The sequence below is a fragment of the Phascolarctos cinereus genome, unplaced genomic scaffold, assembly GCF_003287225.1.
Source record: "Phascolarctos cinereus isolate Bilbo 61053 unplaced genomic scaffold, phaCin_HiC Scaffold_4;HRSCAF=312, whole genome shotgun sequence".
Classification (NCBI taxonomy): Eukaryota; Metazoa; Chordata; class Mammalia; order Diprotodontia; family Phascolarctidae; genus Phascolarctos; species Phascolarctos cinereus.
The window spans coordinates 145,517,290-145,532,300 of NW_027555847.1; the positions used below are offsets into that span (position 1 = coordinate 145,517,290).

The 15,011-nt window shown below is 38.6% G+C and overlaps 1 protein-coding gene across 2 annotated transcripts in view; it reads right to left on the reverse strand.

Moving 5' to 3' along the window:
• The window catches only part of COL15A1 (collagen type XV alpha 1 chain), a 205,409-nt gene that overhangs the window by 128,769 nt on the left and 61,629 nt on the right, over nucleotides 1-15,011 (reverse strand). For both annotated transcript variants that reach the window (XM_078152661.1, XM_020995603.2), the window contains exon 3: nucleotides 6,232-6,779. In XM_078152661.1, the coding sequence (XP_078008787.1) occupies nucleotides 6,232-6,779 (548 nt within the window). The remainder of the gene's footprint in view (nucleotides 1-6,231; nucleotides 6,780-15,011) is intronic.

The following is a 15,011-nucleotide window of genomic DNA, read 5'->3' on the forward strand; positions in this document are numbered from 1 at the left end:
TCTAATTTATCCTGTACTTATCTTGTATGTTTGTATGTTATCTCCCTGATTAGAATGGGAGCTCCTTGAGGGCAGGGACTCTTTTTTTTTCTTAAAGTATTTTTTTCCCAATTACACGTAAAGACAGTTTTCAACATTCACTTTTATAAGATTTTGAGTTCCAATTTTTTTTTTCCTTCCCTCTCCTCTCCCCTCTCCAAGACAGCAAGCAATCTGATATAGGCTATATATGTACAATCATATTAAATATATTTCCACATTAGTTATATTGTGAAAGAAGAATCAGAACAACAGGGAAAAAGACCACAAGAAAGAAAAACCAAAAAAAATAGTATGCTTCGATCTGCATTCAGACTCCATAGTTCTTTTTCTGCATGTGGATACCATTTTTCACCATGAGTCTTTTGGAATTGTCTTAGATCATTGCATTGGTGGGAAGAGCTAAGTCTATCAAAGTTGATCATCGCACAATGTTGCTGTTACTGTCTACAATCTTCTCCTGGCTCTGTCTACTTCAGTCAGCATCAGTTCCTGTAAGTCTCTCCAGGTTTTTCTGAAATCCAGGGCTGAGACTGTTTTTGCCTTTCTTTGTAACCCCAGCAGTCAGCACAGTGCCTGGCCCACAATAATTACTTAATAAATGTTTGATGGTGATGGTAATGATGATACTGGTGTTCCACCGTCTTCCTAGCAACAGACTACCCTGTCCTACTACCCCATTTAAAGATTTCCCTAATTACTGGCATGTGCTGTTTTTCTCTTAGTTAGTTAATTAGACAACTAGTCATTTCAGGCATCTAAAAATACAGAGAATCTGAAGAACTTTTAAAATTTAAAGTTAGTCTTTCAAAAGTAAAGGGATAGAAGACCTGAGTTCAAATTTGACCTCAGACACAGCTGTGTGACCCTGGGCAAGTCACTTTACCGCAATTGTCTCCAAAAACAAACAAACAAAAAAAGTAAAGGGATAGGAACTGGACCTGGATTTTAATTCATATAGGGAACAACCAGGTGAGGAAATTTTCTCTACTGATGCAGACTGGAAACTTCTATGTAATTTATAGTCTTATGGAGTTACCCAGAGAACTAAGAGGTTAAGTGTCTGTATTATTAGAGGTGGGACTTTTGAACCTAAGTCAATAAATAGGGTGAGAGCTGATTGTTACCTCCCAAATCAGCAATTGCTACAGATCTGGCTTTGATGTATTGTGTAATTAATTGTCTAGAGTTAAGAAAGGATGAAGAAATGTAAATATTGCTGATTAAACTTAAAAGTATGTCTTGCATATACTTCCCCCTCACCTCCAACAGAGAGTCAATTATTAAATATTTACCAACACACGCCTGCCCTAAGTCTTCCTAGCTCTGAGGCTACCTCTCTGTACGTTATACCATGTTGCTTTAAGCTTTTCAAAATGATATGAAAATAGGTCAGTGAAAACTCGTCTTTATTGTTTAGTCATTTTTAAGTCATGTCTGACTCTTTGTGACCCCATTTGGGGTTTTCTTGGCAAAGATACTGGAGTGCTTTGCCATTTTCTTCTTTAGCTCATTTTACAGGTGAGGAAACTGAGGTAAACATGGTTAGATGATTTGCCCAGGGTCACCTAGCTACTGAGTGTTTGAGGCCAGATTTTAACTCAAGAAGAGAAATCTTCCTGACTCCAGACCTAGCATTCCATCCACTGTACCACCTAGCTGCTTCATACTATACATGCATACACCCATATGTATGTGTGTATGTATGTATGTGCGTGTGTGCTTTATACACATTTTATATATAATCTCATTTGAACATAGTATCTCATTGAATAATTAGCTCTATTATTATCATCTCCATTTTGCAGATGAGGAAAGAAAAGGCTAGAGAGGTTAAGTGACTTGTCCAGGATCACATTGTTAGTAAACATCTGATGGAGGATTGGAACTCAGGTCTTCCTGATGCTATATCCAATATTCACTCTACCCACCATGCCACATGACTTCTTATGTAGCTTGCTGCTGCCTATGCTCCCAGTGCTTATGGTCCAGTTCACTCTGTGTCTTCTGTTGCTTCTCCACCTACCAAACTTTCTTGCTGAAGTTGTGCTGAAAAGACAGCTGAAAATACCTTTCAAATTTCAATAGTTTTTTTTCTTTTGCATGTCTCAGCTTAACCTTATCTTTAGCCTTGCTATCTGTCATGCTCATGCTACTCTTTTATATTCATCTTTATTTAGGAGCTTCTCATTCCATCTTTTGTAGATCTGCTTTCTAAAAGAGAGCCCTCAGCCACAGTCACGCCTTTAGATCCCTTTGACTTTTATTCCTTATTGGAATTATGATGCCATTGCCAGAATTTCAATTTTTAGATTCTCAATTCTTCTATCCCTCTTGAATCCTTCATATACTTGAGTCACAATAGAAGTGTCCTTCCCTGAAGACTTCACGACCTCAATTTTGTTCATCTTTCTGTATAGTTCTTTCACAATCTTTAAATGTCTGCTCTATCCAAGTTTTGATCTCTCTCCACGTCTCCCAAACTTTCTTTAGTTGCAAAGGCTAGATCTAGACAGTAGTAGAGTCAGACCTTACTTTCTTTACTCCTGCTTAGACACCTACTTTTGTGTGTAGTTCGGTTTTTTCGATGACAGCACTTACAAGCTGACTCATAGACTGCTTGTTCTCCGAGATGCTGACACTCTCTTGTTGAAAAAAGCAGGATATGGTCTCAGTTAAAGAAAAAGAAAATCTCAGCTCTGCTGTTCACTACCTTGCACAGTCCACTCAGAGTCTGTCTGAACCTCAATCTCCTCATCTGTAAAATGCCTGAGTTCAGTTAGATAACCTGTAAAATCCTATGCAGCTCTAGAAACCATGAAAGTGAGAGAGAATGTAAGAAGTCTCCACTTTTTACTTCTTTCTATTTTGTGGCTTCTCTCTTAAGAGGTTGCCTAATGAATTTCCAACATCCTTGATTCTCACTGCCTACCATTGGGTCCTTATGAAGATCAAATGAGAAAGAATTCTGAACTCTCTAAAGAATATCACTTATGCCATAGGATTGTAGGATCGTAGATTTAGAGCCAGAAGGCTTGGGGTCATTTTTACAGGTGAGGAAACTGAGACTTAAGAAGGTTAAGTGAGTTGTCCAAAGTCACCTAGGAATAAGTGGCTGTTAGGATTTGAACCCAGGTATCCTGAAGCTAAATCTAATACTCTTTCCACTGTACCGCACTGGTTGATTATATTGTTATTCTTGTGATTTCTCTGTGAATTGGACTGTTTTGGCCAGTTCCTGAAGAAAGCAGCTCACGTGCAGTATACACTGTTTTGGGATGATCTTAGCAATAGCATGAGAGATGTTTTGATGTTCTTTTGGAAAAGTACATGCTGGTATTGTATTCCAAAGTTGTTAATAATACATGTGTGTAAAAAAAAACCTATATTGGATTATTCTTTTTATGATATGGGAAAGGAGGTACCATAGTATCATAGACCAAAGCTGGATGGAACATCAGAGACTCTAGTCCAATATTCTCAGTCAATCAATAAATCAATAAGCATTTACTGAGCACAAAGCATAACAGGTACTGTGCTAAGCACTGGGGTGGAAAAGGAAAAAAAGGGAATATATATATGTGTATATATATACACACATACACACACATATATGTATATACATACATACATATACATATGCACATATACACATGTATATAATTAGTTATGACACACATATACACATACATACACACATACACACAAATATATGTGTGTATATATGTGTGTATATGTGTGTGTGTGTGTGTGTGTGTGTGTGTGTGTGTGTGTGTATACTGTAGAGAGATGAACCCTTTGGAACTGATGAGGCGTCAAGTAAGAAAGTGGAGAGAAAAAAGAGAAAAGTGCCCAGGACTGATACCTTGAGGGATACCCACAGTTAGTGGATGTGACTATGATGAATCAGAAAAGAAGACTTAGAAATAGCAATGAGACAAGAAGGAGGGGAACCAAGAGAGAAAAATGTCATGAAAACCAGAAAGGAAAGAATGCACAGGAGAAGAATATGGTAAGCAGTGTCAAATATTGCAGAGGGGTCAAGAAGGATGAAGACTGAGAGGATGCTGCTACATTTGGCAATTAAAAGATCATTTCCATCTTTGGTGAAAGCAGATAACAAAACAGAGGATCAAGGAGGTCAAACAGACATATAAGATTGTGAATCTGAGCTGGAAGAGGAAAAGGCCATCTAGTTCAACTCTTATTTACCAATGGGGTAACTGAGGTACAATACCGTGTTTAACCCTGTCATCATTTGGGGAATTGCCAAAGAAATGGTGACATATTAATGTAATGGAGTATTATCATGTCAAAAGAAACAATGAATGTGAAGAATTCAGAAAACCATGGGAAGATTTTCAAGTGCAGAATGAGGTAAATGGCAACAGAAGAACCATCTGCACAATAGTGTGAAAACAACAACAATAAAAACAAAGAAAAAAATTAGCATATACACTGTAATTACAGTCACCAAACATGATTCTGGAGGAGAGGAAGAAATGTACTTCCCTCCCTTCTTTGAAGAGATAGACAGCTAGGAATTTAGAACGTTGCCTATTAGGTTGATTTGATGGTTAATTTTGTTGACCTGATTTTCCCCTTTCTTTTTATTCTTTGTTATAAGGGATATCTGTATAGAGAGGTGAGAGGAAGAGATATATTTGGAAATGGAAGTGATGTTAAAAACAAAATATCAGAGGAATTTTGTTTTATGGTTTAGAAGCATAGAAGCAATGAATATGTATATTACAGTTTTGAAGGACAAATCAAGAAGAAGAAATCTCAGAAATAGTAAAGCCCAAAAGAAATGTCAAAAAAGAAAGGATTAAGCACAAAAACATCAGGAAAATTTCTAAGAACTACAGAAAACAAGTAAGACTTTAAATTAAAAAAAGCCATAGAATTTCAATATGAAGAAACTTAAAATTCAACTCACTCAGGCATCTCAACATTAAACCTCAAAGCTATATCAATAAAGAAAAAAAACATTTCTTCAAGCTTCCAGAAAGATTTTATGTGTAAACATTCAATCATAACTCACCAGACTTTCATGCAAAACAAGAAATTATCAAGTATATTGGAAGCCAATATATACATATATAGCCTTTCATCCTACAGTTAGTTTCTCGGAAAATCTAATCATTCTATTTAAGAGTAAACAATAGATATTGGAAGCCAAAAGGACCTCAAAAATATTTCATGAAGAAAAATGGACTCTGGAGACTAGCTAGAAGAGGTATCCCAGAGAGTTAAGTAGATAAATGATACTTTAAAAGGAATTAATAACAAAAAAACACAAAATCCTACTCTAACACCTGTCCAACAACATTGATTGTCCTTGAAACAGAAAAAAAAATCAATTTTCGGTGGGCAACTTAGTATTAAGGAGAATCTATGGGTTTAGCTGGACAGATCATTGGGTAAAAGACACATGGTCTCTTACCTGGTCTACCCTTGAACCTCCACTCCACTGGCATTCTACTAACTTTTAGGGGAGTAAACACATCCACATTGAGATAACACAATGGTTGCATAGTGTTGGTTAATTACTGAATAATACACTTAGGCTTAAGAAAGGGGAAAAAAGAATTAAACTGAGTGAGAAGTAACTTACTCAAAGCCACATAGATAATAAAGAGCAGGTTTGAGCTTATGCTCTTTGATTCCAGGTCCAGAATTCTTTCTGTTACTGCAATGGATCCTCGATCTCATTAGTGTGGGCATGTCTCAAGTCACATTTGAACCCATTCACAATCTACATCATAGATTTCTAGATGGAAGAACTTAGAAATCATGTAGTCCAATCACCTAATTTTGCAGATGAAGAGACTGAGGCCCAGGAAGTTTAATCAACTCCCTACTCCCAGCTTAAAGATGGAGGAAAATGGGGGTCAAGGGAGTGAAATGACTTGTCCTAGGTCACATAGGCTGGATCTGAACCCAGTGTATCAACTCCCTGGGTTCTTTTTTATGTCATCTTTTGTCTTTTTCTTTTCATAAATCCTTCATAGGGAGTCTATCTGTTGACCCTGAAGACTTTGTCTGGTTCTTTTAATTTGTCTCATATAATATTTACTGAAGCTCATTTATCTTCCAAGTCAGGGGAAAGCTAATCCAATATAATTCAAGGATATAGTTGTGACTTTTATTAATTTTACTTATATATGACCATGACTCTTTGATACTTACAGTGAATCTTTCCAGCCCTGTGGCTCCTGCATTTCCAACAAATATGCCTGAGCTGGACTCAAATCTCAAGGCTTGGGATGACCTCAGAAACTGAACTCGGTTATGTTCCTCACAGTCTATAAGGAGAATTACATCTCCTCCTTCGATGATAACTGTAAACCGGTTCCATTTATTAGTCATTACTGGAACTTTAAATGAGGCAGCCTCTTGGGAAACATGGGAGCCAGGCTCAGTATAATACAGTATTATCCTCTGGGTGCCATCTTGAATTTGTGAGATCCTCAGTCCCAGGTAAATAATTTTCTGAAATGCATCTGTTATTGCAAATAGTACACCTCCATGGTTACTATCAGGTTTTACAGTAACACTGATGGCAAAATCACTGTAGAACGTCTCAGGAATTAAAGTTCTTGTAGGTCGGCCAATGTTGGCACCTGGTGCAAAACTATAAGCTGGGAATCCTCCATATCCAGTGATGAAGGAGACAGATGAAGGCAGTGGGACGCCAATTAGCTCTGTGAGATCAAGGTGGCCCTTAGATCTTTGTTCTGTAATAGGAGAGAGAAAGAAAGGTTACTTTTTTCAAGTATATTTTACTATACAGGAAAGGGATTCTAGAGATAGCCTGGAACAGTGGATAGAGAGATGATCTTGTAGTCAGGAAGAGCCAAGTTCAAATCCTGCTGCTGACACATACTAGCTGAGGGACTCTAGGCAAGTTACTTAACCTCTTTGTGTATCAGGATTCTCTACTATAGCATAGATTGGCTGCAGTCTGTATTGGTGAAGGAAATTCCCCATTTTGATAAAATTCTCAATCATTTCAGTCAATCAACAAATATTTATTATGCACCTATTATATACCAGGCACTGGGAGTTAAATGAGGGTACAAAGATAGTGTTTTTTTTTTAAATTTGGTTAGGCAATGGAGTTAAGAGACTTGTCCAGGGTCACACAACTAATAAGTGTTATGTGTCTGAGGTCAGATTTGAACTTAGGTCCTCCTGAATTCAGGGCCAGTGTTCTATCCACTGCACCGCCTAGCTGCCCCACAAAGATAGTTTGAGGTCAGGTTGTGAAGGGCTTTAAAAGCTAAATTCATTATAGTTTATGAAGTAGAGATACAGTCAAATCTGTGATTAAGGAGGTCACTTTGGCAGCTATATGTGGAGGATAGACTAGAATGCGGAGTGACTTCAGGCAGGGACAGCAGGCAGGAAGTTATTGAAATAGGTCAAACAAGAGCCTGAACTAAGGTGATAGTTGTGTGAATAGACAGGGAGGTCAGATATGAAAAATGCTGTGGAAATAGAAATGAAAAGATCTGGCAACTTCCTGAATATTTAGGGTGAGGGAGAGGGGAAATTGAGAATAATATTGAAATTAGCAGATTGGAAGGATGATGGTGTTTTTGAAAGAATAAAGGAAGTTCAGAAAAGGGGTGAATCTAGGGGAGAAACAAGTTCTGTTTTAAGTATTTTGGGTTTGACATATCCCTGGGATGTCTAGTTTGAAATGTCCAATAGGCAATTAGTGAAGCCACAGCTGAAGTTCAGGAGAGAGATGTGGGCTGGGTATATAGATTCATAAGCCATCTGCATAAAGATGATAATTAAACCTGTGGGAGCTAATGAAATCAACAAGAGGGAGAATGTAGAGAGAAGAAAAGAGAGCCCAGGACAGAACCTCAGGTAACACTCTTTCTACTATGCTAGATGTTATATAGTTTATACTACCAGATGAGAAAGGACCTTGGACCAGGAGTGCTCTTTCTAAGCATGAGTATCTTACAGTTCTTTGACTGAAGTCCAGTCACCTCCATTTCCATCCCACTTTTGTGACCCATCTTCATGGTTTTATGGGCATGAGCTTAATGATTAATGTGTTGAAATGGAAAGAAAAACATATTTGGAGTTTGAGGTCCTAGGTCCTGCGTCCTGGGTTTGAATCCTGGCTATGCTTCTCTTACTACTTTGTGTCCTTGGGATGAAACCTCTCTAGGCTTCAGTTCTCTCCTCTGTAAAATAATGGGGTTAGACCAGATAACCTCTCTTGTCCCTTCCAGTTATAAATCCAGTACGTGTTCATAATTGTAACCATAAGCTAAAATCAGTGCTGAATTACTAAACCAATCAGCTATTGTTGTAGCTAGCTCATAGAATTGTAACAACTGATTATATTAATAGATAAACAAGAAACCATGAGAAATATGTTAAAATCTGACAAACTAACACAACAAATATATTGGTTTGTAGAGAAGTTATTTGAGAAAAACACTTTCTACACAATTATCCAAAGACAGTTTGGCATGGTAGGTGGAGGGCTGACTTCAAGATCAGGAAGACTTGGGCTCCAGTACTACTTCTGACACTTACTGATTTTGTGATCATGGGCAAACATCTGAGCCTCTTGCTGCCCCCAGGCAAGTCTCTAAAACTCTGTTATGAGGGTTGCCAACATGCATCAGTGGAGGGAGTTTCCATAGCAGGAATTCCCCACATCATTCTCCTCAATGAAATCAGAGGTTTGATACAACAACAACAATAAAAGCAATCACAACAGAGTTACCAGAAAATAAAAGGCTGAAAAGCGTACTTAATTAAGAACAGAGTACACCCAGTTTAGAAAGATCCTAGCTGGAAAAAAATCCATCATGGCAGATGACACATAGGACAACCTAACTCCATCTGGAATAAATAATACTTCCACAGTGGATAATGACTCCACTCCAGACATCTTTATCCCAAAGTAAAATAGGTGAGTGTTTTAGGGGTGGGGTGAGAGGAAGGTGACATCAGCAGCTTGCTTAACAAAGCAAGATGGAGGTTCAATAAAGCAAATTTTGGGATTTTTTTAAAATCTAGAATCTCATAAATTAGGTTCTTTTTGGGGGGCAGGAGAAAAATTTAAAGGATACATACCAAGAAGTTGCTAAATACTTTGCAAACCCCCTGTACTTCTGCAGGCATTACCAGGACCTTACCCCTTTGTAGGAATTTATCACTGGTACTATGGATTAAATGCATATCAATGTGTTAATACATGAATAAAGACCTGAGTGTACATCTGTGGATGTCTCTGCATATGTTTGCTAGGAGGACAAAGCCTTTTCACTAAATTGCTGCTAGTTAAATATTTTCTGAGAATCAGGATTCAGTACAAATTGATTTGCTCTAATTGCTTCCTTTTCTGGTCTTGTATATTTAGTCACATATCCATAATTTGGAGGCATTCTGAACACAATAACAGCTGCAATTTAGACCTCTTTGTCAGCTGAAACTATGCCACCTCTGAGATCCTGAACTCTGAAACTCTCCCCTCTGACCACGACTTCTTATCTCTCTGTCTCGTCTGTGCCATATCTTCTGATCAGCCTTCTGTTCATCTCTAATGTGACCTCTAGATGCTTGACCCTTCAGTATTCTTTTATCCATCACTCAAGTTCTGATGACACTTACCTCTCTACAAAGCCCAGACTCTACGATCAGTTTTTTAGTGACTTCTTGACCCTCATCCTTCAGTCCCTTCCTTCTTGTTTGAACATTGCTCCTTCTACTAATTCAAGAGATGTTAGCAATGGTATGGCAATGTTGGACAAGACAATTAGCCTGAGATCAGAAATTTAGAGATAATACAGGGAACCTTTGCCTATGTGAGGGTTATCCCTGGTTGGGGCACATTCTTAATAAGTTTTGGAAGTGGGTATCATGATTACTATGGAAGTGTTTTGCATGACTACACATGCATAATCTGTATCGAGTTCCTTGCCATCTCAGTGAGGGTGGGAGGGAGGGAGGAAGGGAGAGAATTTGGGACCCTAAGCTTTAAAAACAAATGTTGAAAACTGTTTTCACATGCAACTGGGAAATAAGATATACAGACAATGGGGTATATAAATCTATCCTGCCTACAGGAAAATAGAAGGGGGGGTGATAGAAAGGAGGGCAGATTAGGGGAAGGGGTATTCAGAATGCATGCCACCTTGGAGTAGGGGGAGGGGGTGAGATGGGGAGAAAATTTGGAAATCAAAATCTTGTGTAAGTGAATGTTGAAAACTAAAAATAAGCAAAATGTCTTTGGTGATAGTTTATTAAATAAAAAAAGAGGTTGGTATCACTGAAAAATGACTATATCTCACTGTATATTCCAACCAAGGGCCAGCCTACCCAAGGTTGTAGAGGATCTTCTCCAGCCAGTAGGCTATTAAGTGATGACTTCTTTTACCATGGCAACCCATGAAACTGGTACATGGTGGATTCTTTCCAAATGTTTGTTTGTGTGATGTGTGATTCCCCTTCTTGGAAAGTATGTGGAGATAGTCAATTGGTAAGAGGTCTATGGCTTCATTTCTGGTGGTCTAAATTTGTTCTAGGATACCAGCTCCTCATAGATCTCACACAAATATCCCATTTTATTTGCAGAAATGGTGATTCCCTGACTTTTCCCCCTCAACCACTCCCAAAAAGTCAGTTCTCCAATTCTACTTAATTCATTCATCAGTGGAGAGGGAGTCAGATATCATGAACTCCATTTGCAATTTCAAAAAGAAAAAAATCCTCAAATGAAAGAATTGTACTAATTTTATGAAGATGATATAAATACTACCTACCAATTAATAATTTACCTACCAATAATAATTCACAATATATTAACAATGACAATATATTAACAAAACAATTAATCAATAATGAAATGGACTGGATCAGTGATTTCTTGATATAGAGAATGGCTGGGTGAGGAAACTTCCTCTACCAATGCAAATAGGCACCTTTTCTGCAGCTTACATTCTTAAAGAGTTGCTTGGGGGCCCTGAGAAATTAAGCAATTTACCCTGGGTCACACAGACATTATGTGTCATGTATTTCAAACCCATGTTTTTCTGGTTTAAAGACCAGTTCCCACAATGCCAGTGGTTCCTAAAGTCTTTGTTCCACAAGTCTCTTCAACAACAACAACAACAAAGTGTTGCAAACCTCCAAGATAACTTATATACCACTTGTAATATTCCTTTAGATTTATTTATTCTTTTGCTTAAGTGCTTATAATAACTATAATAACTCTTGCTCAAAAAGGGTCCAAATTAAATTTACATTATTTAATTAATAATTATAAAAATAAAAAATGCACATGCTTGTCATCATAGAGGAAAAATACATTTGTAACATAATTAGATAATCATTTACTGCTTTATGTAAAGAATTCTTAGTACACACCCCTTGCACCATCACTATGAACCCTAATGGCAAATCACTAAAACAACCATCGGCAGTCCGTATCCTAATAGAAGGTAATTTAATATAAATTGGGAAAGATGGCAAAATAAATACAAGAGAGCCACTATGGAATGAATGAAATGAGAGCTAGCTTGGAAGCCAGGAAACCTGCATTTAAGTCTTTCCTCTGATACATGTATGACCTCGAAAAAGTCACTTAACTTCTCATTGCTCTCAGGCCACTCTTAAGTTGCAGTTAAGATGCTAACTTATTTTGGAAGAGGGAGTTTTTTTTTACCTGGAAGTTCTCTATACCAATAAAATTACAGATTCAGTCCCTATCCTAAATATAAGACAGTCAATGTGTATTAGAGAGGCGTGGCAAGTGAAAGATGAAATGACTGAGGAAACAAAGGTTCCGTCTTCCAAACATACCAATTTATGAAGCAATGCATGCTAATTGCCTAACAACTTGGGACTAGAACTCCTCAACTTAGGCCAGGACCTCAAATACAGGGGGAGACAAGATTTTTACACATTAAAAACAATTAATCAAATAAGACCAATTAATCAAAAGGCAATGATACATTAGGTAATCTGATTTCTAATTGGAGGAAAGATTAAGAACTTTCCGAGTTGGGAGGGGGAGAGCGAACAGGTGCAATTCCCTGCATTCAGAAAAAGAGGTGTCCCACTTCCCCCAAGTTGTCTGTAAATAATCAAAGGAACATGGAAACAATAATTAATTGATCAGCAGGAGCCAGTTTTTAGATAAGACATGTGGATTGCTTGAGATGTATAATTGTGAGAAATCTCTTTGCATCAAACTTTGAATCTGACTTTTTTTTGTTGTTTTTGTTTTTGTTTTTGTTTTTGTGAGGCAATTGGAGTTAAGTGACTTACTTGCCCAGAGTTGCACAGCTAGTGAGTGTTATGTGTCTGAGGCCAGATTTGAACTCAGGTCCTTCTGACTCAGGGCCGGTGCTCTATCCACTGCACCACCTATCTGCCCTCTGACTGGGTTCCTGGTCAGCATTACCTAGGTCACGGGTGAGGAACCTGTGACCTTGAGACCACATGTGGCCCTCTATGTCCTCAAGTGTGGCCCTTTGACTGAATCCAAGTCAAGTGTGGCCTTGAGGCAGCAGGTTCCCTACCCCTGAGCTAGGTCCTTAGTTAAAGGCCTCTAAGCAATAGGTCGAGGTGGTCTGGTTTCTCTGCCACATAGAGCTAGGTTCAAGCAATGCAACAAGGTTTTCTCTCAATCCCCACGTTGAATAGAGTTTTCTCACAGGATAGAAGTTGGACTAGACCTCAATTGAATAGAAAGGGAACAGAGCTAGCTCCAGAACTGAGTGATAAGATGGAGTCAATGTGGTTCACTCAATTCTCACAATTAACCACTTGCTGTCCTGATCCCCTCAATTGCCTCAGATAGAGAGAGCACTAGTGTTTTTTTTGGGGGGGGGTCAGAAAAGGCTTTGTCAGAAAGCATTGGCCTATCTATAAGAAACCAGTGAAGGGGCCACCTGGAGAAACTTCAAAGACCACCAGCCATCCTCAAGACCACACAGGGGCAACTCCTGCTCTTTAAAAAAAATGGCAGCTCCTTTAGGTGTGGTCCTGGCAGGAAGCAAAAGGAGGAGACAAACAGGAAAACAAGATGACTTCTTTAGGTTTTTCCCAATCCAGCTACCACGTTATAATTCCATGTGGTTGTTATTAAAACCTCCTAAGGGCACAACAGGCATGCCAAGTCTTTTCCTGTCCAGCCGGCCACCAGGAGAGCTTTGAGACATTCCCAGACAGAAGGACAAGTGTAGGCAGCATAAAGGAACTGCTTCAGGAATAATTACCCCAGGCCACAGTTAAAAGCTCCTTCTAGCCCAATCTGGCTTGTTGCTGAGCCTTCTAGTTCTTGAACCCTGGCTCCTGTTACCTGGTGATGATTTTCCTTGTATTGACTTTTGGATGGATCTCCATGGCAACAGCCTGGCTTTGAACTTGACCAAGAACCAGAGGGACCAGAATTTTGCTTCAGGCTCTTGACTGAGATGCTACCTCCAGTCTACCTGCCTACTCACACCAATTAACACCTAAAGGGCCACTCTTCAGCTGTTTTCTTCATTGGGAAATTAGACATTTGAAAATAAAAGGAATTTAAATTAGAGAAAAAAAGGGAGGCTTTGTTTGTTATCTTAACTTTTCACCATGTTAGCCATCGTAGGTTATTTTCCCTAACGTTTCTTTCTTATTTTGCCCTTGACGACAACTGCTGAAATAACAAATCTCTGGCATTCATGGGCTGGTTGTCTGTGTGCCAGGAAACTTCCTTGGAGCTCAAGCAGAGAATGGACACTAGGTCTGGTTTGTGTACGATCCTATCTAACATCAGAGACTCAATTCGAAGCTCTCTAGTCACCTCACCCTTACAAACTTCTCTAATGCTGTTCTTGTTCAGTCATTTTGATTGTGTCTGACTCTTCATGACCCCATTTGGGGTTTTCTTAGAAGAGATACCAGACTGGTTTGCCGTTTCCTTCTCCAGCTCATTTTACAGATGAAGAAACTGGGATAAACAGGGTTAAGTGACTTGCCCAGGGTCACACAGCTAGTAAGTATCTGAGGCCAGATCTGAACCCAGGTTTTCCTGATTCCAAGCCTGGAGCTCTATCCTCTGTAATGTACATGTCCAGATCAGCTTATATTTTGAGCCTTCCTCTCCTCCCCCATTTGCTTTAGTAGGATAAGAGGACTTATATTATTATCTAGTTCAACCCCCTCATTTTATAGTTGAGGAAACTGAGGCCTAGACAAGTGAAATGATTTGTCCAAGGTCTGTCACACAAATAGTAAATAGCAGAGTGGGGATTTGAACCTGACTCCTTTGGTGATTGCTTTGCTAAAAGTGATCCTTAACTTGATTTTCCGAGGCCACTCTGTTAAATACTTCCTATGAGCTTAATAATTTTCTAACTTGTATTATGGTTCTCTGTGAACTTGCATTACCACTTTACTCAGTTGTACACTCCTTGAGGGCAGAAACCTTCCCAATTTTTTTCTTGTAATGTCAGTGTCTTACACGTAATAGTCATTCAAAATTATTTGTTTCATGATTAGTGAATTCCCCTATTCTGAAGTAATCTCTATAAACTCTCATAATCTTTATCTATACTCTTAGGACATTTTCATATTCGATTCTGTATTGCCATGGTTTGTGTCTATGTCATATTTCTCCTACTAGACTGTAAGGTACCTGGGGGCAAGAACCATGGGTCTCATGCATTTTTGCATCCTTCCTCCCCAATCCCATGTCTGCCTGCCATTGTCTTAAATACCACCTTGTAAGGGGTACTTAATAAATACTTAATGAATTAATGGATAAATGCTGAATAGTTGATCATATAGAGGATAAATTGCCATGTGTACACACCTGCTGACTTTTCCATGTGGCAGAGAAGAACCCAATAAATTCATAGGCAGAATATAGTATGTGGCAAAGAAGCCAACTTTGGTTTATATTATATTCTCTTTCCCAAACCCTGGCATATGCATGGGCTGGTTGG